At 35.5% G+C, this 26,120-nt stretch overlaps 1 protein-coding gene across 1 annotated transcript; it reads left to right on the top strand.

Annotated features, from left to right (window-relative positions):
* On the top strand, nucleotides 1-25,659 carry LOC145098451 (kiwellin-1-like). Its single transcript, XM_079036088.1, has 4 exons — nucleotides 1-130; nucleotides 545-588; nucleotides 686-756; nucleotides 25,113-25,659. Exons 1-4 carry the CDS (start codon nucleotides 1-3, stop codon nucleotides 25,657-25,659), a joined length of 792 nt encoding a protein of 263 aa, XP_078892214.1.
* The last annotated feature ends 461 nt before the right edge of the window (nucleotides 25,660-26,120 follow it).

The following is a 26,120-nucleotide window of genomic DNA, read 5'->3' on the forward strand; positions in this document are numbered from 1 at the left end:
ATGCCTTTCTCCAACAAAGTGGTATCAGAGCCTGGTTGGTTGAGAAGGAATGAAGAAAGCATGCATTTAAGACAGAAACAGGAGGAGAAAGAAATTGAGAAGCAGAAAATAGGAGGAAAAAGAAATGAGGGTTTGTGGTGGCATCAATGGTAAGAAATGGATAAAACCCATGGAGAGAGTCCTTTGGTTTCCTTTAGAATAGGGAAGAAGATTTGCAGAAAAGAAAACAGAGGATTATCGGGAGACCTGGTTGAATATTTTTTGAGCGATCATTATTTCCAGATTGTTGGTGTTTCTTCTCGGTATCATAAGAAGATCAGATACATGGCATGTGGTTTATTGCAATACATGGTATCGATATGTTATGTCTTCAAAAAAAAAAAAAAAAAAAAAAAAAAACTGCACCAAATATACTAGGGTAACAAGTGAGGATGTATTGGGTGATAAAAAAAAATGGGGTGCAAGTACCGTCATTAATGGATTAAGGGGTATTATTGTCCGGATGCCAAAAGAGGAAGATATATGTGTTGTCAAATATTTGCAGAATCACGTGGGCATATCTTGTTGATATGGAACAAAAGAAGAAAGGTATTAAAATACAATATATATATCTTATACAAGCATGGTATGGGATGTAACTTTTCAAAGCATGGGAGGATTGGGTTTAATGGTTATTAAATTACAGAAAGGACAAGAAAATGGAAGTCTTGGATGTTGCAAAATGAATGGATGTTTGTTTGGTGGGATTAATAAAAGGTTTGTTAACCAAGTGAAAAGATCTTGGTGAGATTGATGTTTGTGTGTGTGATGTATGCAACCAAGTCAAAAGATCTTGGTGGGTTTTATTTCTTGCTAAAGAAAATTGCAGGAAACGTTTTGAAAATTTCTATGATGGAAGTTTGAAGGTTTCAAATTGTTGAAGATTATGTTTGGTGATTGTACAAGTCTAGCTTAGGGGGGTATGTTGAAAATAAGCTAGACTTCTAGGGGTATTATGTAACATTATGGTAGACAAGCAGTTACAAATTAAATTGAATCGTTCCTTGAAGGGGTGCCATTAATGAGTATCTTGAAGAGGTGTCTTCTCAAAGGGGTTCAACGGTTCACAAAGGGGTTACATTGGTTCGTTAATAACCAACATTAACTGTCATCATGTCTAGTATAAATATGTATGTATTGTGTTGTAACATTTGATTTTTCGATTGGGTGATAAATAAAAAAGGTTTACATTTTCTGCACTAGAATCTCTCTTTCTTTCTTCATGTTTTCAATGCCTTTCTCTAACAGGTTTTACTTCCTTTAAAAATGATTAAATTATGCATAATGATTGTGCGAGCTCATAATCTTGAAAGAATAATTTCATGGCGTGATTTTTCAAGTATGATGTTGTTACGGAGCCGCAATGGCCGTCATAAAGGGCATAGAAGGAAAATGGAACTTGGAGTGGTCATTTTGATATATGATGCGTTCATCTTAGTTTTCTTTGCATGATTGTTCCCATGTCTTTGTGAGACTTCTTGATCTCATGTTTGGGTTGGATCATTCTCAAGGGGGGGAGTAAGGTTTTGAGACGGTGTATACAGCCTACAACGTATAAAAGAGTGAATATGTATGCATTCGTCTACGAGATACATGCAAATCACGCAAGATTGACTCTATATATCACGTCTAGTAGGCTAAACAAGATAGTAGGTTTGCAACTGAAACAACCAAACTAGCATGTGTAAACTCATTTCAAAGATATCAATTGTGTTTATAAAAAGAGAAAATGACAAAAATAGCCATTTACACTAATTACATTACAAAAATAACAAAAAAGATATCAATTGTGCTTTAGCTGCTTGTACATTCGCAGGTGGTTTTTTTTTTAATTTTTTTTCTCTATATATATTGAAAATGTAGGGTAAAATCGCAGATGGAATAGCCCCATCTGCGATTTACTCTCATTCCATCTACGAAATTGTGATTTTTTTTGTCTTTTTTTTAGTTTGACTATGAAATCAATTGGTTTGACTACGAAATCATGTTGCTATATAAAAAGTTTTGTAGAAAATTATCATTTTGGTTGTTATTTGTTTAGGAAGTTTCTCTAAAATTTGCTCTAAAAAATGATTGAATATTTGGTTTGTCTTGTAACCGGTGGGAGATGGCAAGTTAATGGAACTAATCTGGAATACGTATGTCCACAGGGAGGTATTTCTGAATTTGCTTTGATATTTTCTGAGTATATTAGTTATAGTGATTTTGTACCTTTGGTAAGAAGCAAAATTGGTTTGTTAGACAAATATAGAATTAGTCTTCGTTTCCACCATCCCGAATTAAATTATTATATAGCTATAACTGAAGACATGGATGTTAGAATGTTGATAAACGTAATCAAAATGTAGTGGAGGAAGGGTTGTGAAAGTGTTTGTGGTGGTTGATGAAGTTGAGGAGGTTAATGGGGGTGGTGAAATTGGAAACCAACTTGTTGGTAATTTATGCAGTTATAAAGGGAGCAACGATCCGATAGGTACTTTCAATACTCCTAGTGTACCTCAGTTTCACAGTGTTGCTGAAAATGTTAATGTTAGTTATTCACCTATTCACTATGTGGATCCTGAGAATTACAAGTCTGTTGGTGATGATGATGTTGGTACATATCTTAATGATGTGGGTGGTTGTTGTGATGATGTTGCCGAACAAGAAGTTAAAGTTATGAATAGGCATGTGGTAGATAAAACTAAAAAGAAAAAAAATTCAAGTCAAAAAAATGAAAAAATCATGTTTACGGGCATTATGTTGATGTTGGTGATGTACGTTTAGATATAATCGAGCTACAAAGCAATTCCGATAGAGATGAGTTGGGTGATGAAGTTAAAGCTAAGTTTCCCGATAACCTTTTTCACGGTATGCCCCCTGTACCAGCATGCCCAGTTGATATTAATGAAGATATCCCAACACAGATGGTAGACATGAATCTTCAAAAGATTCAATGTGAGAGTATATTTAAGAACAAAGAACTTTTAAAGCGGTGTATTGGTAAAAAATGTCTTCGAGAAGGTTTCCAGACGAGGACAAGTAGATCCACCAAATCAAGGTATGAAGCTGTGTGTGTTTCGAAAAATTGTTCTTGGTTACTAAGAGCAAAAGCAATTAAAAATTATGATGAAATTTTCCAAGTGAATAAATTTGTTGATGTACACACATGTTCTTCAACATTTTTGCAACCTAATCATCGACAAGCAAACAAATATGTTTTGGGTGAATATGTTGCTGATGTTTTGGCTGAAGACTATAGTAGAGTTTATCGGGGAAAAGATATTGTTAATGATATGAATGCTCAATTGAATATCAATATCTCATACCATCAGGCATGGCGTGTGAAGCAATATGCATTGTTGTCGTTAAGGGGTACGAAAGAGGATTCTTTTACCAAACTTCCGGCGTATTGTCACAACTTGGCCAAACATAATCCGGGTACTGTCACACATATTAAAACAGATGCTGATGATCGCTTTGAGTTTTTGTACGTCGCACTCGGTTGCTCGGTTAGTATTATAATATTATATTAATTTTTTAATATTTATTTTGGTGTATTTGAATAGATATACAATGTATTGTAGGTACGTGCTTTTGTCAATTTTTGTAAACCGACCCTAGTAGTAGATGAAGCTCACCTAAAGGGCGAGTTCAAAGGTACCATGTTACTTGCAGTTACTAAGGACGGACAAAACCAAATATTACCGGTTGCATATGGTATATGCAAAAATGAGTGTACCGATTCTTGGACATGGTTTTTTCAAAAACTACGTGATTGCATAGGAAATATGCAGGAGCTTACAATTATATCTGATAGGTCTCCATCTATAGCAACATCCGTTACCAACATTTTTCCTCACGCTCATCATGGAATATGTGGTGTCCATTTGTATTTCAACATAGTATCTAAGATTCGACAAGAGTAAGATGGTTAAAGAAATTTTTTGGGAGGCGTGTAAGGCGTACACAGTTGATGCTTTTGATGTTGCCATGGATGTTATGAAAAAGACAAAAGAACCAGTATGGGAGTAATTAAAAAGTATAAATCTAGAAACTTGGTCAAGGGCACATTTTAAAGGGAACCGATACAATCTTATGTCTTCCAACAGTGCGGAGTCTATAAATGCATTATCTAGACACGCACGTAAGGTGCCAATACTTATGTTAATCGATTTTTTTCATGCTACAATGCAACAATGGTGGTTTCAAAGACGTAACTTTGCAGGTGTTAAGTAAATTTTTAATATTAATGTTTTATTAATTTTGATGTTATTGATCTTAACTTCTTCATTTTGGCTGTTTTTATAGCAGAAGCAACAACAATAATTACCCCTTGGGCGGATGAAGTTGTAAAAGAAAACAAGAAAACTTTTAGTAAATGGGATGTTGACATGATCTCAAATACAAAATGCAAGGTCAAAAAGGGGTCACAAAATGTGATTCTTGATTTCCAACATATGACATGTACATGTAGGCATTGGCAACTTGATGGGATACCTTGTGGTCATGTCATAAGATGTTTAACAGTGAACAATTACCAAGACTGCTCGAGGTATGCATTAAATGCTTACTTTACCGAAACACTGAGGAAAACATATGAGTAATCAATAAACCCTCTCCCAAAGCCATCCGAATGGGAGATCCCCGATGATTAAATGATTGTTAAGCCACCAATAATGGATAAACGTCAGCCAGGCAGGCCAAGAAACACAGACTGCATTCCATCCCAAGGCGAGGGTCCAAATATAAAAGAGTGTTCTACATGTGGTCAAATAGAACACACAAGAAATAATTGTACTGGAAGGGCGTCCGGTAGTGGAGCACGTCACATAATTTCTACTGCAGAAATGGCATTTAATATTGGTGGTTCAGCGAGTTGCTCACAAACCTATAACGTTGATTTTGATATAAAACAACCTTGAAATGAAGACTAACGACGAGTTGTTAACTTATTATGTATTGTAATATTTTTATTAAATCTTACAAGACATTGCCATGCTTTCATATTTTAGTTTAGTTTGTTAATTATAACAATTAATGAAGCCTTTATATTATAAAATGTAGCTTGCAGAATTTTTTTAACAATTACAACTTGTTATTTAAAAAAAACAACAAACGGTCCTTTTGCAACCTAATATGTATCATGATAATATTACAACAATTTTGTAACTAATTTTTAAACTCAGGGAACTGAAATGGGTACTTCTCTTTCTCCATTGTTTATAGTCATCCCTAATTCTCATTTTGTCTTCCAAACGATCCTTTGTTACCATAATGTGTATCAATTGCTCATCCTTCTCAGCAAGCCATTTTTCAGTCGTTTTGATTGCCTTCTTACTCTTTTTTTATCCAATCTTTATGCTCTTTGATTTTGTTTTTATTGAGGTCTATCCATTCTTGAGCTTGTTTGCATTCCGATGCAATATCATTAGCAAGTTGAGTGAGAAGTCGGGATGACTCTTTGTCATCTTCTTGTTGTTCTTCAGCCTTCTTCAATTCTTCAAAATTTTCATGTGACATATATGGCCCGGCTGAAGAGGGTAGTAACAATCTACTTTGTTGCATGAGCAAACTTCGAATTTGTGTGAGGAACTCATAATAAAGTCGACATTGTAATAAACTTATGCTATAAGTGGTATTTATACATACTAGACAGTAATGACAAGTCCAACTTTGAAATGACTAGACAGTAATGACAAGTCACTGCAGTAACCTGCAAATCGTAGTGGAACCCTTAAGTGACAAGACATAAATGACAGTTTGACATGATAAATCACTGCATAAAGCTGAAAATCGTAGTCCAAATGTAACCATTTCATAGTCAAAGTTTTAATTCATAGTCCTGTATTTATTTATATAAATAGATGTTTAAGATCTAAAAACCAAACACCCAAATCACCTAAACGAAACGAACTCCCATTATTAGAAATGTCGTCGAATGTAGCGAGTTCTTCGAATGAAGTACCTGGTTCCAATTCTGAAAGGCCATGACGACAAACGAGGTTTTAGTTCTTACACGATGCTGGCTAAGTGTTCAGGATGGTGTATCATTACTTGCTCCCCCGCATTGCCTAATTGGTGATGAATGGACTCGCATAACATCTTTGTTTAACCATGAGATGGGAGAAGGACAACAAAGAGAAAAATCAGATGTTGTTACTAAGTGGATGGATGTAAAGGAAGAAGTGACATGGTTCAATCGAGCATGTAATTATGCGAAAAATAACAATGTTCGTTATCGGGACGAAGAAGATTTCTTGGAAGTTGTTACAGATTTTTACATCTGTGAGCATGACGGCAGAGACTTCGAATATGAGGAAGTTTGGAAGTTTGTTAAAAATAAACAGTATTTCATGTAGACCGCTCTAATTTCTGTTCAGAATAACCCATGGACTTGTGTTTTACTTTAATGCTTTGTTTGTATTATGTCATTGTTTTTCATGTAATTGTTGTAATGTTTGTAATGGTTCATGGAATTCTTGTTAGTAATGTATTCTAATGTATTGTGAAAACTAATGCAATGGGCATTTATTAATTCAAATTAATCATACGAGTTGCTCACATAATAAACTAAAATTGATTTTAAACAAACGAAATACATATGAAATACATACGAAATATATGAAAATAACCTAGTACATGAAAATAACCTAGTACTCACATAATAAACTAAAATAGATTATAAACAAACGGGATATATTTCAAAATATTCCAAAGGGCTTCAAACTGGAATTCCAACCCGTTACTTAATGACTTGTATTCCTCCTTAGCAGCTTCCAAGATGACCTCCTCAGTAGCATTTAAACGGGTGTCGTCAATTTTGGTATACAGATCGTTGAACAATAGAACTTCGGTTTTCATTTCATACCATCTTGCTAAGATGTCTAGTTCGTCACGATCATTTCTTGTAGCCATTCGGTTTTCAGCATTGAAAATATTGGTTAAACGGCTCCAAAACATTGGATCGTTCAACTTGCTTGTCTCGTACACATGAATATAAGCACGTGTAAGAACCAAGAACTCTTCATTGCTCCATGATATAGAACTCATTTTGATTGAAACAAAGAGAGTAGAATCTAAAAAACAATATTTGAACAGCTGTATTGGTTGTTTAGTAAACTATTTATTTAACTTAATGTCAATTTATAGTAGTTTCTACACAAAATCGCAGTCCAATCTTCTAATATGTCTACAATTCATAGTCAAAATTAACTGACGAATGCAGTGTACTATACTTATAACACAACAGATCACTGTTCGATTTGACAAGTCATCCCCCGTCGAATGACAACACAATACATTGCTACTTGAATTGACAAGCCATTGCACCAGGAAAATAAGGAGTCGTTATAAATAGATTTTAATATATGTTGTAATTGTATCGTATTACTTCCCCCCTTGCAATTATGGACTCACCACATATATGGAGGAACGAAGAGGAGGTCGCTTTGGTTCAAGCTTGGATTATAACTGTAGGGGAGGATTTTCCACCAGGTCCCCCACAAGTTCGTGCTGGATCATTTTGGTCTCGTGTATGTCATTTGTTTCACCATTTAATGGGGCGTACTCAATATCGAAGAAGAAGAGATGTCAAAGCGAAGTTTCTGGATTTGAAAATAAAGGTGAAACAATTTCAACGTATTTATAACGAGTTGGATAATGAACATGCAAATACGGATGAAGACATTCTACGACAGGTGGCTTTGGAACTATACCGTTTTGAATATGATGGTAGCGAGTTTACCCACTTAGATGCATGAAATCTTTTAATGAATGTCCCGTATTTTTAATATGCATGTTGGTTAAGTTAATTGTTTTTCGTTATTTAAGTTGCTTGTAGTTGTATGTGTGTTTTGTTACTATTTAATAAATGTCCATTTCTTTTAATGTATGTTGTTTCCTCAATCGCCAATACATAATACGACATAAAATAAATAACTAATACATAATACGCCATAAAATATAAATGGGGTACATAAATAACTAATACATAATACGCCATAAAATATAAACATGGTACAGGAATAACTTATACGTAACACGACACTAAAATAAAAACGGGGTACATAAAAAACTAATACATAATACTACATAAAATATAAAGGTGCTACATGAATAACTACTGCATTGAGGAAGGTAACAGGATCATCGTTTCATTTGGTATTTCCCAATGCACATGTGATGGTATAGTATTCACCAACTCAGATCCATATGCAAGTCGATACACAAAATTAGTGAACTTTTAATCAACCATTCTGTGAATGGATTCAGATGTACGGGTTCTTAGACATGCTATAGCATGGCCACATGGTATACCGCTTTTTATGCCATTTACCACAACTACATACCCTTCGTTCAAGTTGTACGTTGGTGGTGGCAAAATTGTCATCGACTTCAAATGTATCCCCATATAAACGTCTTGCCTTCCAATTATAAGACTTGTTGAGATGTTTTTGAACCTTACTCTCAACGTAAGGGGTTAACCCACCAGACAACCTCCTTGTAAAATTTGATATTTTAATAAAAATAATAGCACAATAAAAAAACTAAATATAACAATCTCCCTTACCCGCCACTTCAGCCCGTTCACCATACTTTGATTGTATCGACGTAGTGATTAACTCAATTATCGTTGTTATAGGAAACTCACGTGTGGATATAATTTGCAAAATTTCAGGGACGTCAATCGATTTAACATTGTAACGTACTTTTGAGAAAAATGCTCATGTCCATTTTGCAATCGGTATATCGTCAAGCCAATAAATTGGACTCCTAAGCAAGGTGCAGAAAGGTGGTTTCCTACATGTACTTTGCAACCTTTCCAAACACAAGTAAAACTCATCAACGCTATATGCATTGCATGACTTCCAAAACAACGATTCGACTTCCGTATTGTTATGTCCGACAGACTCATATATTTTTCGAGCTATATCTTTAGGACAATATCCATGATAGGAATCCGGGTAGGCAATCTGAACACCAAAGTCTATTTTATCACATAGGTTGCTTATGAAACCAACCTCTATGTCCTCACCTACACAATCTTTTAACCTCATCATGAACCATCTCCATGATTCTTCACACTCTAAGGTTCCCAAACCAACTGCTAAGAGTAGTGGTTCATGATTTCCATCTAAAGCTACTGCAAAGTACATTGTTGTCAGATAGCTCCCAAGAAGGGGTAAATAACCCACATATATCAGCGGTATCATGCACCTAAGGAAGGTACAAATCTACATAAAAACGAACATATATTAGTGATAAGTAAAAAGTAATCGAGATACATTACCATGAAATATTATATAACTCAATAAAAGAAGTATGTTATACCACGCAACCTAAAGCCACAAAACAGAATTGAAAGCGGTTGGTATCGGTTTTCTTAATGGTTGTGAAGGTATTAGGATTTGTTCTTTGAAGGTTATGCAAGAATATTGGTAGCTGAGAAAAGCTTCTTTTCGTGTAAGTACTCTTTTTCAAAACCAATGAAAGTGTTCTACAATCATCACATAAATGCAATATCACACAAATGCAATTATAAATAGAAAATATTGTATCTCTACTATTCAAAATTCATAGTTTAACTTTTTTAATTCATAGTCAAACCAGTTCATTTCATAGTCAAATTTCACTGACGGACATGACAATACTACAGAATGTACTTGTCTGCAGTTCATAGTTCAACTTTTTAAATTCATAGTCAAACCAATTCATTTCATAGTCAAAAATCACTGACCGACATGACAATACTACAGAATGTACTGGACTGCAGTTCATAGTTCAACTTTTTAAATTTATAGTCAAACCAATTCATTTCATAGTTAAACATCATACATCGACAAGAAAAGACAAGACAGCGCAATGTACTTGTCTGGGTTTCGTAGTTCAACCTTTTGAATCCATAGTCAAACTAGTTCATTTCATAGTCAAAAAGAATTGTCTGTAATATGATTTCTTCAATAAATGGCTGTCACTCATTGTGAAAAATTTAACTGAGAAAGTAACTCCGATTTAAAAGAAAAAGAAGGCTAATGGCATACTGCAATTGCGGAGGAGAACGTATCGTTAGGATTTCGGGTACAACTAAAAACCAGGAAGATTGTTTTGCGCTTGCCCATATTTGGTATCATGTTGTTAACTTCATTCAAATTTAAACCCTTGTGTTTACATGACAAAAATTTATTTTTTACTGTCAATGTTAAATTTAACAGGGACCAAAATGCGGGTTTATCAGTTGGGTTGATGAAGAGAAGGACCAATAATCTATGGTAATAGCTAAAGTAGCTAACTCTAATAAGCTCTTTCAATCAGAAAATAAGAAGTTAAAGATAGCGTTGGTTTGTAGTTGGGTGTTGTTCTTGGCAGTTCTTGTTTACAAGTTGTAAGCTTTTTAATATTGTTTTTATGGTTTTGAAGTTGTTAGGTCAATAAATTGTTGTATTTGTACTTATGTTTAGAATAGTATACTTGTAACGTTAAAACAAATGTTGTAGTCGTTCTTATGTTGTATGTATTGATAAGTTATTAGTAGGTCATTAATTTGTTGTAATTGTCGTAACGTTAAATTTTTTGCCATCCGTTGACGAAACTGTAAAAATAAACTAATAATCAAATCCAACATTAATTTAGATATACAATTATATAATCCAACTACATAGGACCAAGACTAGACCCCCAATAAATTTTTGCCATCCGTTGACGGAACTCTAAAGCTGCGTTCTTTGGGTCAATAAGAACACGTATTGGTTGACTTGAAACGAATTGATCCATAAACATACAAACAAAAACACCACAATCTCCCAAATGACTACTTTGTTGGGGAACATTTTCTTCATAAATGAATTGTATATTCAATGGAATCCTTGGGATGTTCCTCCGGGACCAATACTTAATCTTGTCCAAATAATTTGCCACCCGACGTTCAAATTTGGAATAGATTCCTTCAAATTTAAATTTTTCATAAGCCCCTCTACCAAGACTGTCATAAATATGCACTTCCATTGACGCTAATCGTAGTTCCCCAAATAGCCAATGATTAGGGGATGAATTCATCCCCTAATTGTATGTCGATATTATTGTACAAAATCATGATACTTTTGTCGGTCGCCCTCAAACCGTCTCTCCATCAATAGTCGGTACCAAATGGTTATATGCTGCACAAAATCATGATACTTTTGTTATTGACTAAAAACCAATTAACTTTTAAAATAATAAATTAACAGTTAATTTACTGATGACTCCAACCATCCGTCGTGTGTATGCCCAAACAATGAGCTCCAAAAATCTCTATCTAACACGAAATTAAACAAACGATGCTGGACATCATATGAATGAAATAAATAATTTTGGATGACAACCTCACCGCCTGCTACGTAAGGTTGCAGGCACAACATGGAGAAGTCGTGAGCAACACCAAAAGCTGGAGGAGGAACGCGGCTTGTTGATTTGATATCAACCTTCTTTTTTCTCTTCTTTTTTGCTTCGGTGTCGTGTGCAACTAAAAACAATATTCAAATGTTTAAATCTCTATCATTCAGATAATTCACATAGACATAAAATTATGAGTTTATAAATAAAACGAATACCTCGGTGTAAGGAGGGCACAAATATTGTGATGGTTTTCGACTCCTCGGTTTATCGGGTGTAACTTCTTTGCCATCAACACCATACTCATCAAAATAATCTACAATTCCCGTAATTATTATTTCATCTTCGTCCGGCACCTAATTTAATAAGCAATAATCTCTAATTATAAAAATGTTTCAATATACTAAAAAGAAAATATAAATTAATGTAAGTATAAGAACCTCTTTAGCTTCATTATAATCATTTACGTCAAACACATCATCATCAAATTTGTTCCCCGCATTGTCATTCCTCTCCTCCAACTCCTACGTTAAAAATAAAACTTTATACTTAATAACGAAAGACACATAATTTAATAAACAATAATCTCTAATTAAAAAAATGATTCAATCTACTAAAAACAAAATATAAATTAATGTAAGTATAAGAATCTCTTTAACTTCACTATAATCATTTACATCAAACACATCATCATCAAATTTGTTCCCCGCATAGTCATTCCTCTCCTCCAACACCTACATTAAAAATAAAACTTTTTACTTAATAACAAAAGACACATTAAAAAGTAATTATTAAAATCGTAAAGGTAATATCTATAACAACCTTGTCGTCTTCAATATCACCAAGAATATTTTCAGTTGTATTGTTTTTATTCATCACTTCATCTTGTACAACCTATATTTTTAAATATAAAATACAAACACAAATATTCATATATGTTAATAAAATTTAAAAAATAATGTAGCGTGTAACTAACCCGTTCATCAAATTTTCTTTCGAATACTACAGGCTCCTCAAAATTTATGTTATTCCAATTTTCTTCATTATTCACTTCTTCAACAAAAACCTCTATAGGTTGTCGGTTCATAAACACTTGCTGCTCCAGTGCATGTAGCCAATTCAACACCTCGTCTAGGTTGTGTTTCCCACTGCCCCTACCTCTACCATGAGAGCGACCACTCGACGACATACTAGACGAAGATTCGTCTTGTCTCCTAAAATGGTCCCGTACTCGGGATGGAACTGGTTTCCCTTCACCATATACATACTCTTGAAATGACATATAATAAGAAGATGTCATCTCACCATCACTCGGTAACATGTTTTGTCTTGGTGGTTGCCCCTCCTAAAAGATCAAACATATTAAAAATGCACATAAAAGTATAATAATCAAGTTTATTAATAATAAACGAAAAATTTATAAACCTGTAGCTTTGAAAAAATCTTGTTCACGTCAACCCATTTCAATTTTTTTGTTTCACTCCATCGTTTCATCCGAGGCATGTCTTTATTTTTTCTCAATACTAATCCACATGCACGAACAGCCGGAATCATCTCATATATCCATATCTACAATTTTTTACAATTACAGTAATAAAAGTTAAAATTAAAATAAAAAACATAACAATAAAACAATTTAAATATAAGAAAATTTGTATACCCTTATTGGAGCCGTAAATCCTGAGACGGAGTACTTTAAAGTTTGACGACGCTCAGGAAGTGATAAATAATTATTTATTTTGTTCCATGTATCCTCAAGGTCAACATAAGTAAAATCCCAAAGATAGCTACCCCAAGCGAAACTAACAAAAAAAAAACAAAATTGGTTTTTATATAAATTATAACTTTAATAAAATAAAACTTTTAACGTAAACAAAATATACATGTTCGAGAGATCCAAATTCTCAGCAAAAAAAAACCAATCTTGTGGCACCCGATCATTAATTTCTTTTCCCAAAAAACCTTCACACAAAATGTATATCAAACATACTCTAACTGCATCAACGTCGTCAACTTCTAAGAATGTTCAATTTAAAATTAAACGTTTCAGGTCGCCGATTTTCACCGAACTATTGGTATGGTCTGGAAATAGCCGCTCACGCAATAAACATCTTTTTTTACTAGTTAATAATTTTTTCGACGCTTTTTTCCCAATGTTTTTTGGATACTCCCCAAAATTGAAGCCGGTTATCAAACAAAACTCTTCCGGCCCATAAACCATTTTCGTATTGCCTACTCGAAAATATAATCGTTTTATTCTATCTGGAGATAAAACAGGGTCCGGCCGGATCCGATGAAGGAACATTTGATGGAACAACAATGCGTCCCCTTGTAATTAAACGAGGGACATCCATAAAATAACCAAATACAGTATCTCTGAAAATGGGACGACTGACACCATCTAAAACTTCAAATACTTCTCATATATTACCGCCCGAGCCTTTTAAGTTCACAATTGATTTCATATTGATAAAACTAAAATCATGCTGCAAAAAAAAAAAAAAAAAACACAAAAACAATTTAGAGAACTAAAAAATATTTTGTTTTTAAAATATATGATTATGAACTGCAATAAGTACATAAACAATTAGTAATGCAAATACAAATTCTTAATTAATAATTTATATATTTACTATAAAAAACAATAACATACACATATATAAACAATTTTCCAAGTTATACAACAAATATATTTACAATAAAAAACAATATCATATATAATTATATAAACATTTTATTAAACAAATTTTCAACTTAAACGACAAATATATAAACAATTTTTATCTTTCTAATTATATAAACTAACATTGTATAACCGTATAAACAAACAATTTTTCAAATAAAACGACAACCAAATTAACAATTTTGCAAGTTATACGAAAAATATATACAAATTTTCAACTTATACGACAAATACAAACAATTTCTAACAATATATACGACAAATTTTCAACTTATACAAATGTTATACTTATACGACAAATATATATACAAACGACTATTTTGCACATACTGTAATTTAACTATTTTTCACTTTATATAAACAATTATACGATAAGAATATATACAAGTTTTCAAGTTATACAACAACTAAACAAACAACAAAAATAACAAATTGTAAACATTATTCTAACAATTTATTTAAATTTAAACCACCAGATGCACACTCTACGCAGTCTCTACTTGTACATTCAAACAACCACTAACAAAATAGCATTTAAAGTTCAAGTATACTAAAGAAATATTAAAACTATCAAACACAACAAAATTACTCTTTCAAAACTTTATAATTTCTATTTTTTTACACTAAATAATACAATAAATGATAAAATAATAAAAAGTTAAAACATTAAAAGAGTTAAAATCTAACCATATTTGTGGGATTGTTGACATAATCCTCCATTTTCTTCAAAAACTAGCCAAAATCGCGAGAAAAGCCCACAGATAGAGTTTTTGTGTAGAGAAGGGTGAAAAATGGAGAAAAAAAACCGTTTATATAGTCAAAACTAGGGGAAATCGCAGATGGAATACTCATTTCGCAGATGGAATGGTCATTTCGCAGATGGGGCAATTCCATCTGCGAAATTGAGGGTTATTTTTGCAATTTCGATTTTTTTTGGCTATTTTTGTAATGTAATTAGTATAAATGGCTATTTTTGTCATTTTCTCTTGTAAAAATAATTAACCAAGGGAGAGCCCATGATTTCTAATGGTTTCCGAATGTTGAGGCTCAATTAAACAAAATTATCTAGCATTCAACTGTATTGTATCAAATGCTCTCCACAACAAGCCTTCCATCATGAAACCATAAAGATTAAAATACATCTTTTAACAATTATACAAATGATCTCTATAACCTAAATTAATTGTCCTATCGTCTAATTATATAAACTTCCAATCACATTTAAAATAGAAAACTTGTTTGCCTATTTTTAGTGAATTACCCTTAAGTTCATTTTGTTTTATAGAAAATAACATGAAAGTGTTCTTTACCCTCAAACACCAGCCTACAACTTAAATCCAGTAAAAACTACTACTGAAATACTCATCCAAAGAGAGAAAAGCCATGGCCCTATTCAATCAAATATTCTTTATTCTTATGAATTAATCAAAAATAATAACGGATCTTGACGTATTGTAGGGTATTAAAAAATTTCACACATGGATAGTTGGGAATTGATAATGAAATTTGAACATAATCAGTTAACGAAATTTGAATAAATCGAGAATCACACTGCAACATAATGTCCTGAAAAGTATTCCTAAATTTCAGACAAGATAGTTGGGATATTATTTTTGAAATTTGAAAAAAAAATATGGCTTTCGAGTCAGACTTGTTATGATGCAATTTAGGGATCTGTATCATACTAAACAAAATTTAAATAAGTTAGAATTTATTGTGAGAGTGTAGATCGGCGAAAGTATGTATATATAAGTTTATCGCTTTTGAGTGTATCATGCATATATAGTTAACGGCCTCATGTGTGTATTAAATAACCATGCCAAATAAACATGTATTCAAATTTTTGTAGATTATATTAATTGGTTTGATCAAAATTTCTATTTTTGTAATATGTTCATATCTTTTATGTTTTTTATTCTTTTGCATCTAGACTATCTTTTTGATTTTCTATCAAATATAGTTTATTCTTCGGAATTGATTAGAAATAATAACAAAACTTGACATATTGTAGGGTATTCAAAAATTTTACAGGTGGATAGTTGGGAATTGATAATGAAATTTGTACATAATAACTTTAATGAAATTTGAATAAATCGAGAATCACACCGGAACAAAAAGTCTTGAAGGGTATTCCTAAATTTCATAGAGGATAGTTGGGATATTGAAATTGAAATTTGAAAAAAAAAAGCAAAGAAAAAAGTGTCAGAATTAATCAAAAGTAATAACAGAACTTGACATATTGTAGGGTATTAAAGAATTTCACACATGGATAGTTGGGAATTGATAATGAAATTTGAACATAATCAATTACATGATTTTTGAATAAATCGAGAAACTTAAAGTCTTGAAAGGTAACCCTAAATTTCAGAAAGGATAGTTGGGATACTAATATTAAAATTCAAAAACAAAACAAAACAAAACATGTCTTTCGAGTCAGAATTGTTTCTATTGAAATTAGGGGTTTGTATAATTTTAAACAAAATTTAATGAAGTTAGAATTTGTTGTGGGAGTGTAGATCAGCACAAGTATGTATATATAAGTAAACGGTATTAGCAGACCATGCGTACATAGTTAACGGCCTCATGTGTGTGTATATAAAATAACCATGCTTGTTTTTTACAAAAACAGTATTTCATGTTTTCTTTGTTGTTCTCGCAAGAGATTGTCGGGAGAGCATCACTAATGATTGATGCTTTTCTAATTAAAGAAATATGTGTTTCCGCTTTCTTATTGAGCAGAGAGTGAGCGATACTCCTATCTCTTGCAAAGAGGTGTTGAAAGGCCATTTATCTTTACTTTAAAGTTTGTGAAAGTTCTCTTCTAAGGGTTTAAAATCTCGAAACCGGTGTTAACGATTTACCATTGATATACAAGGATTAAAACAGTTAATGTGGCCGTCCTATAGTAATCGATGGTGCTATTTAGTTAGTGAGGGTTTGGTCGGCTAGTAGAAAGGCTTTGCAATGGGAGGGTTTAATTTACATCCTTTAAAATTATTAAATTATGTACAATGATTGTTCGAGCTCATAATCTTGAAAGAATAATTTCATGGCGTGATATTTCATGGATGATGTTGTTACGGAGTCGTAATGGTCGTCAAAAATGGCGTAGAAGGAAAATAGAACATGGGGTGGTCATTTTTACATATGATGCGTTCATCTTAGTTTGCTTTGCGTGAGGGTTTCCATGTCTATGTGAGACTTCTTGATCTTATGTTTGGGTTGAAACATTCTTTTTTTTTTGGGGGAGGGGGGGGGGCTATGGTTTTGAGACTGTTTGTAGACATATAACAACGTATAAAAATTGAATGTGTATGCATTCGTCTATGAGATAGTAGGTGTGCAACTGAAACAACCAAACTAGCATGTGTAAACTCATTTCAAACGTATTAAATGTGTTTGTAAAAATAATTAACCATGGGAGATCCCTTGATTTCTAATGGTTTCGCAATGTTAAGGCCCAATTAAAAAAATTATCTATCATTCAACTGTAATGTATCAAATGCTCTCTACAACAAGCCTTCCATCATCAAACGATAAAGATTTAAATACAACTTTCAACAATGATACATACGATCTCTATAACCTAAATTAATGGTTCTTTCATCTAATTATATAAACTTCCGATCACATTAAAAATAGGAAACTTGTTTGCCTATTTTTAATGAATTACTCTTAAGTTCACTTCGTTTTATAGAAAACTAAATAGTAAACCGCACCATCTCAACGGCACGTGTCAACCTGCATGACCGCCAGCTCACAGTTTTGATGCCCATCTTTAGTATACACACCTAATTCTTCCACTCTTCTCTTCTCATCTAAATAACACGACATATCTTCTTGTGGCAATGGAATTGCGATTCCATTCCGATACAAGACTGCATAAGATTGATTGTAATGCTCAGTTCCGAATTGACGTCTAGTCTAAGGCTATGGGCCGAAGGTTGGTCTTCATAAGGAGTATGGCTCTAGAGAAGGTAAGATCTAGTCCCATTTAGGTGCAGGTGATGTATTAGAAGTGTTTCGGGTGTTCGAGTTGTGTTTTGGAGCCTAGGGTTAATTTGGTAAAGTGTCAGTTCGGGTTTTATGGATAATGGGTTTTGTTCGGAAGGTCTTAAGGAAAATTTGAGTTGTTAGAAGTGTAGAGCTTCTCGTCACCTTTCCGTGGATATAAGGATCGTTGAAAACGGATTTATAACAAAGAAGTTATGGCTTTCGGAAGTTTAGTAGTTTTAGGCTTAGCGGAGTACGTTGGGCGTACTTTGGGTTATGCTAGGCGTAATGACCAGGAGTGGTCGCGAAGGTTCTCTGGAGTACTCTGGGCGTACCAGAATTACGCTGGGTGTAATTCCGTCAGATCAAAACCCTATTTTAGGGTCTTGGACCCTATTTAAACCCCTTATTTCCTAACCAAACCCTAACATATTCAGCCTCCACCCCTCTAAACATTAGAAATCGTCTTATAGCATCCATGGTGGCATTTTGAGCTTATGGAGTCCATTTTTGGGGTGTTTAACCTATTTTCAAGAAGTTGGAGATTGATGCAAGGATGGGAATCAAGGAGGAGCTTATGGATCTGGCTTTTAGGACTCACTCTTAGCTTAATGAAGGTATAAAGCTCTGAACTTGACCATTGAATGCTTAGATCTTCTATGTTGAGTTTTTGGATCTTTTGGTCCCAAAAATGGAGCTTTATGCTTGCAAATCCGTTTTTAGGCTTGGGGTTGCCACCCTTGATGCTATTTGAGTCCCTAAGGCAGAAAGTTGCCATCTTGATGATCTTAATGGATTCATGCTTGAGTTAGGGTCACTTTTATGGAAGTAGAATGCCATTTTTGGAGTTTAGGTTTGTTTGGGGCATGCAAAGTCACCAAATCAGTGACTTTATGGGTTTAGATGTTAAGTATAGCTCAGATCTATGATTTTGGAATTATTGGATCAAGTATTAAGCACTTAATGGATGTTGTGCATGAGCTTCTTGTACGCTGGGCGTACTATGTAGTACGTTGCGCATACAGTTCATTTGCTTTGTACGCTAAGCGTATAGAAGAGGTACGTTGGGCGTATGCTCTCAAGAGGACTTGGTCCTTTGTGGACTTCGAACCTTTGGGCCCTAATGGTTTTCGGCCTGGAGTTGTTGATAGTTGGGCCTGAATGCATCTTTGGGCCAATAATGGAATAGTTGGGCCTAGTGGGCCTTGTGGCCCAATATAGAAATGGACTTCGCATTATGGGCCTGGGTTTGGGCCAATTCTTGGACTAGGTTGCTGTGGGCCTTCGTGGGCCATTTGGGTCAGGATTTTCACTAGGGAAAGTATTGGGCCTTAGTATAAAGTCCATTGGAAAGGTCTAGGCCCAATTTGGAAAATTGGGCCATTGATGGTCTTATGGACATTATAATGTTTGGGCTTTGTTTTGGGTTTGGACCCTTAGTTTTGGATCATATTGGACAGGGGTAAAATGGTTATTTTACCCCATGCATGGACCAAGGATTATGGTAAGGGACCCAATTGCTAATTGGGTATGTTGACTAGTAGTGACAGCTCGAGTAACTGGTGGGGGCAGCAACTAAGGATTTCCTCAGGAAGCTTCTGCATTCAAGGTGAGTCTTCTCACCATACCAATGGCTGTAAGGCACCAAGGTCGGCCCATTTTATGTTATGTGGTACACTAGTTGTAGTAGAGATATGTGGTATGGTAGTTAGCTCATTGCTAAGTGGTATGCTAGCGATTATATGATATGTGTTATGCTAGTTGTCTTTGTGATACTTGCATGGAAGACCCGGGGGGAGCCCGTGGCATTGGATGTAAGACCATGTGGGGTAGCCCATGACAATCCTAGGTAAAGACCATGTGGGGTAGCCCATGGCATTAGATGCAATACCATGTGGGGTAGCCCACGGCAGTCCTAGGTAGAGACCATGTGGGGTAGTCCATGACATTAGAAGTAACACCATGTGGGATATCCCATGGCTTTCCTAGGTTTTATGTATGCATGGCTTATGTGATACAGGTAGCTTTTATAGCTAACAGGATATATGTTATGTGGATTTGTGGGTATGGTATGTTGTAGGAAACTCACTAAGCTTCGTGCGTACAGGTTTTGTTTATTGTTTTAGGTATCATCGTTTTGGAAGGGAAGGGCTCGGATTGATCGCAGTGCACACACCTATGATTTCCGCTATGAATGATTTTGGGATGAACTCTGATAAATGTTTTACTTAATGATGATTTGATATGTTTGGAATAAATGATATCTATTTTGGGTTATATTAAAAATGAAATTTTTACCCTTGATTTTCGGGTCGTTACAAGTTGGTATCATAGCCTTGGTTTGAGGTATTCGGACATACTTTCGGGTGAGTCTGGACTCAAACTGAGGATCTGTAAAGTTTTCAAAAGAAAGAGGTTTTCGAGTAAGGATTTTATAAGACAAGAAAGGGCGTGGTGCATGCAATCGGCCGAGCTCAAGTAAGTTTCCCCAAAATACTAACATATGTTGTCTGTTAGGATTTGGTTTATGAATCTGCGAATCGCATGCTAGTTAGGGCTAGGGGAGATGCCTTTATATGTTGTATGAGCTGGTAGACTTGCATGCTAGTGTTGAGTAGTCAGCAATAGGTTGGCCTGATATGTGGTACTTGTAGCCATGAGGATATTGGATGTCATGTTGGAATTAGAATGATAATTGGTATTTGTAACTGTTAAGTGTGTGTTTTAAAAAATTGTTTATGGTTAGGACTCGTTTCCTATTCTGTGTAGAATTTGCATGCACAATGACACCCGACAACGAGAATGGATGGATGTAGACATCATGGGTTGTGGTACGTGGAATGATTGTCTGATGATAACTTCGCAGGTTGGAGACTACCCTATGGAGAGCCTAGGATGAGATTAGTGACAAATGTTACCTAGATGCAGATTGGATGTGAGGATAGACTGACTTGTCTAGTGTATGCTGGTTAGATTTACCGATTACCTGAATGTTGCTTGCTTTGTGCTTTGTAGGACTCTTATTAATGTGAGTTAGCTATCAGGTGAATATGCCAAGTCACATATAGCACAGAATGGATAATCTCAGAGTGATGAACTTGACCCTATTGCGCAGCTCTTGTCTGAGTCCAACCGTTCTAGGGATGGGTCTTTTACTTGAAGGATTATCTGATCTCTGCTACATGTGGCTATATTCATGAGGTAGCTAGTTGACAATATTGGCAATCTTTCAGCAGCTGAGGGTCGGGCGAGGTTGGGAACCTAGGAATGCCTAGGATTTGCTCTAATGAGCTTAGTGGGGCAGTTCGGTGAAGTTGGGAACCTAGGGGGAGCCTAGGAGGTGCTATGGTAGAGATTGTCTTGCTGTTTAGCAGACAATTAGTGTCTCGGTGAAGTAAGCGACTTAGAGGATTCAGGAGGATTGTTGAGGAAAGTATGGATAGGTGTGGAAGGTAGTATTGGACCTGTACTACTGAAAGCACAGGATCCATACTCGAATCAGTGAGAGTCATGGAAAATCTGAGAAGCTTATGGGAAGGGGAATTCTTGGTTATGCCTTGATCGTGGGAACAGTTGCTTTGCAGAATGAGGATGAGCACGCATGAGTGGGATCAGGGTGTGGTCTTAGCTCCGATGGTGAGCTAGCTAGTGGAAGGACTGGTAGGATTTCGAGTTCACCTTGGATCTCTTGTAGCAGGCGGCAAGGGTTGATTATGCAATCTATTTTCCCATTCGGGTTCGGAGACCAAGTCTCAGGGATAGTTGTAGCCACGTTTAGAGCAGAGATTGCTCAAGCTATTGCAGTATAGCCGGGACGATTGAGCTAGTAAGGGGATCAGGGTGCGAGACCTTGAATGATATGGACCTCAGAGTTGAGGAAGGAAGATCGATTAAGAGTACCTCAATGAGAGAGGTTCAGCTCAGGCAAATTGATTGGAGGGCCTGGAGCGGAGACCCAAGAGTTTGGATCAAGTTTCGAGAAGCCAGTAGGGTTGGATCCAACGCGACGCTCGTTGGATTTGCGCGATGAAGTTTCGTTTCAAGGATGTGGACTGTCATTGGGATCGAAATGAGGTGCTACATTATGTTCTCAGGGTGGTCAGGGTACCACAGGAGGAGGAGGAGGTCAGGAACCCTTCTGATGTTGTGGTTACGCTATCTTCGGCCATTTCCGATGGGTATCGGGTAATTGTATCGCTTGGGGAATCGTGATGAGTTGGATCTCTAGTCGGATTTCTGCTATTGTAGGGATAGCAAGGGTTGACATATGCCTTTCAACATGACGATGAATCTTGAGGGATCCGCGAGTGGATGTACCTCGTGGAGCGGTTTCCGCGTATACTGTGATTGTTTCGAGTCGTTGTTAGAATCTGTTTAATGATATGGGTTGCCACAGGTGTAGCAAGTTTGGCCACGTCTTCAAGGATTGTTATATTTTCGTTGTGTTCAGGTGGACAACAAGGAGGTCGACTGTCTGACGGTCAGGGGGGATCAGTGAGTACACCTGCACCAGTCATTTTCGAGGTTGGTCCAAGGGCTTGAGCGAGGGAGTTATATCTAGTTTTCAGTAGCCTTGGTATTTTGTTTGGAAGAGTCATCGGGATTGCCAGGGGAAGCGAGAGTTGTCGCTGAGGTTTTTCTTAGACTATCTGTTCGTTGGACTCCGAGATCTAAACGTGTTGTCACTTTTAAGTGTTTGAAGTCATTGATGTAGTTGGGATACAAGAAGTGTTAGCTGGATTTCAGGTAGTGTGCCGTTTGTGCAGGGTTATTCATGGTGTTCCAGCTTTGGCAAGCACCGGTCATCAACAAGGTGAACATTGGAATGTAATGAGGATTAGGAATCTTTCAATTTTCATGTGCCAAACGGATTTAGTCGAATCTAAGTGGGGGAGAATCATTTAGACAAAAGCGAGTGTGAGACGAGGATGCGTTTCACATTCCCCTTTTTGGGAGGAAAGGCGGCCTTAGGGGCCGACTGAGTATCGGATATCGTGGGATGGGAGTTCGGGAAACTCCCCAGCATTTGGAACGCGTCTTTCTGACGTCATATTGCAGACTTCAGGGGAGGGAACCAGGTTTTTTCCTAGTCAGTATTTGAGTTCAGTTTAGGAGGATAGACTGCGTGGGTGCTCAACATTGAGATGTGTATGGACAGTCAAGGTGAAAGTGTTGTAAGAATACGAGGGAGCCGTAGCATTCACTAATGAACAGATGTTGTGGGAAGTGTTGTAAGATTGCATGGTAGTCGTAGCGTCCATGGGTTCTCTCGAGTGATTTGGACTAGGGAAGGCTAGTTCGCAGGGTTGTGGTGAGGATCAGGACCAGAGGTGATTGACCGATCAGATATTCGGGGGCGAGCTCGGGTGGTTATGGGAATTGAGGATAGAACTGGTAGAGACTGATGGGCTAAGGGTTGGACCTTGTGATACAAGATCTTGAGGTCTAACAGTGCATGTTTCTGTAGGGCTACGGATGGGTCTGTATCATATTAAACAAAATTTAATGAAGTTAGAGTTTGTTGTGGGAGTGTAGATCAGTGCAAGTATGTATCTATAAGTTAATGGTTTTGACTGTATCATGCATATATAGTTAACGGCCTCATGCGTGTGTGTAGAATAACCATGCCAAATAAACATGTGTTCAAATCTTCATAGAATATATTAATTGCTTTGGTCAAAATTTCTTCTTTTGTAATACGTTCATATCTTTTACGTTTTTTATTCTTTTGCACACACACTATCTTTTTGATATTCTATTACACCGCTATACATTCCTACACGACATAAAAAGAGTATGTGGCCATTAACATATTATTTTGTATTTTTCTAATTCTTATTATTATTTATTTTATTTTGAGGTTCACCGTCAACCCTACTCCCACTACGGCAACCACAACAATTTGGTGGCAACCATTTTGTTTTTCACCACGACACAATTCTGCTCTATATCAAATGTCGTTATAAAACAAATTAATATATTTTATTTGTGTCGCACTCATCTCCAACATAAGAATATGTTTCAAATATAATTATTTTATTTAGAAAATGTCATTTTGAAAGATTAAAATAATTGGATTTAATAATGTAGTTGGTTATATTTTTGTAATAATATATTTTACTAAACTTATATAACCCAAAAAAATGTAAATAGATATATCGAAAGCTAATAATCCAAAGGATATTTTTCACAATCTATATAAATCTAAAAAAAGGGAACTTACTATGGGATATACTTTTAGTGCAAACAAATGGGGTACGGTAAGGTGAAATAATATTAGGACAAATTTTTACACTATTTTGAGGTAAAAAGTTAGAGTCGAACTGTGATATTTAAAGACACTCAACTCTATAAATTTGCTAGCACACACGTAGATGATAGAGATAGAAATATAATTACAAGATAACTAACAAGTTGGAATCAAATTTTCAAATATTGAAAACTGAATAGTAAACCGCACCATCTCAACGGCACGTGTCAACCCGCATCAAAGCCTGTGTGCGTGGAACGTTAACTGCGGAATACTAGCCAAAGGACTCTTAATGTCAGTATTTCTATATTTGTACCAAATGTATATGTACAGCTTCATATATAGTACATTTACTTTGATGCAAGAACCAAAGGCCAGGTTAAAACGTAATATGATAAGGTCATGGTTAATTATGTGGAATGATGAGTAATGTTACGTACTAATTAAGCAATGGAAAATATTTTCCCCAAATAAAATAATAGTCGCTGTAATTTTAGATATACTTTATAAATCAACAATGAGACAAAATTACACACAACATGCAGCTAGCATAATGGACAATATTGTAGTATGTCCGTGCACTAAAAATTACTTGGTTTTCTTAAATGGGAAAGTGAATATCCAAAGGATGTTTTATTGGCGTAGAACAACATTCAGTTGAAAAAAAAAATACAACAGAGTTGACTATTATCTTGGCTCTTTGTTAAGCAAAAGGCTATATTAGCACAACCCATTTGCCTTGCTACTCATCCAACAGCATTGTAAACAGTAACTACCAACATCTACATGGCAATGAAGAATTTCGGTTTTTTTTCTGTTCTTGGTTCTCCTGGCAACAACTTCATTGGAGATCAATGCTCAGACTTGCAAACCAAGTGGTGGTATCCGGGGAAGAAAACCGCCTCTAGGAGAATGCAACCGTGAGAACAACTCGGATTGTTGTGTCCAAGGTAAGTTTTACACCACGTATACATGCTCGCCTCCAGTGACAGGCGATACTAAAGCAACACTGACAATAAACAGTTTCCAAAAGGGAGGTGATGGTGGTGGTCCTTCGGAGTGTGACAACCAATACCACTCTGATGACACACCAGTTGTGGCGCTGTCAACTGGATGGTACAAGGGAGGGGATAGGTGCCACAAGTATATTACCATCAATGGAAATGGGAGGAGTGTAAAGGCAATGGTTGTGGATGAATGTGACTCTACTATGGGGTGCGATGGTGATCATGACTATCAACCACCTTGCCCTAATAATATTTTTGATGCTTCCAAAGCAGTGTGGAAGGCCTTAGGGGTATCCGAGGATAACTGGGGAGATTTGGATATTACCTGGACAGAGTGATGTTAATCTAGCTCTCCTTTGAAAACATCAAATACTATTTCTGTTTCTGTTATTTGTGGATATTGTAATCTGTAAAATTATTGATGTAACTATATATACTAATGACTAGAGGTTCACACCAAACTTATCAGCACCACTATCCATTCAAACCCATATAGAGATATATTACGTTATACACATATTAACATACCTTTAGATGTATATGGATTCAAACAACAACTGATATGACACACAAAGACACACAAAACCCATTCAGTGGTATAATCTTTCATGATAGAATCAATTCCACTACTAAATTTTAGATTACTTTTTCCTACTCATATGAAGCAGCCCTACAAATAGACTTTACCACAAACAGAATAAAAAAAATTATGTATTTTCACATTCTAATTCCCTTTATGCAATCAGACAACACCCCGCACCATAATCACAGGCAAACCGAACCTTTAACAGACTCTACC

Source organism: Lactuca serriola, chromosome 4 (assembly GCF_051521515.1).
Source record: "Lactuca serriola cultivar US96UC23 chromosome 4, Lser_US96UC23_V15, whole genome shotgun sequence".
In the NCBI taxonomy this organism is placed as follows: domain Eukaryota; kingdom Viridiplantae; phylum Streptophyta; class Magnoliopsida; order Asterales; family Asteraceae; genus Lactuca; species Lactuca serriola.

What these genes read in the sequence shown, in the direction of transcription:
- LOC145098451 (XM_079036088.1), top strand. Translation starts at nt 1, where the DNA reads ATGCCTTTCTCCAACAAAGTGGTATCAGAGCCTGGTTGGTTGAGAAGG. An exon ending in AGGAGGAAAAAGAAATGAGG is followed by an intron (nt 131 to 544) that starts GTTTGTGGTGGC and finishes AAATATTTGCAG; the next exon opens with AATCACGTGGGCATATCTTG. An exon ending in TATGGAACAAAAGAAGAAAG is followed by an intron (nt 589 to 685) that starts GTATTAAAATAC and finishes ATTAAATTACAG; the next exon opens with AAAGGACAAGAAAATGGAAG.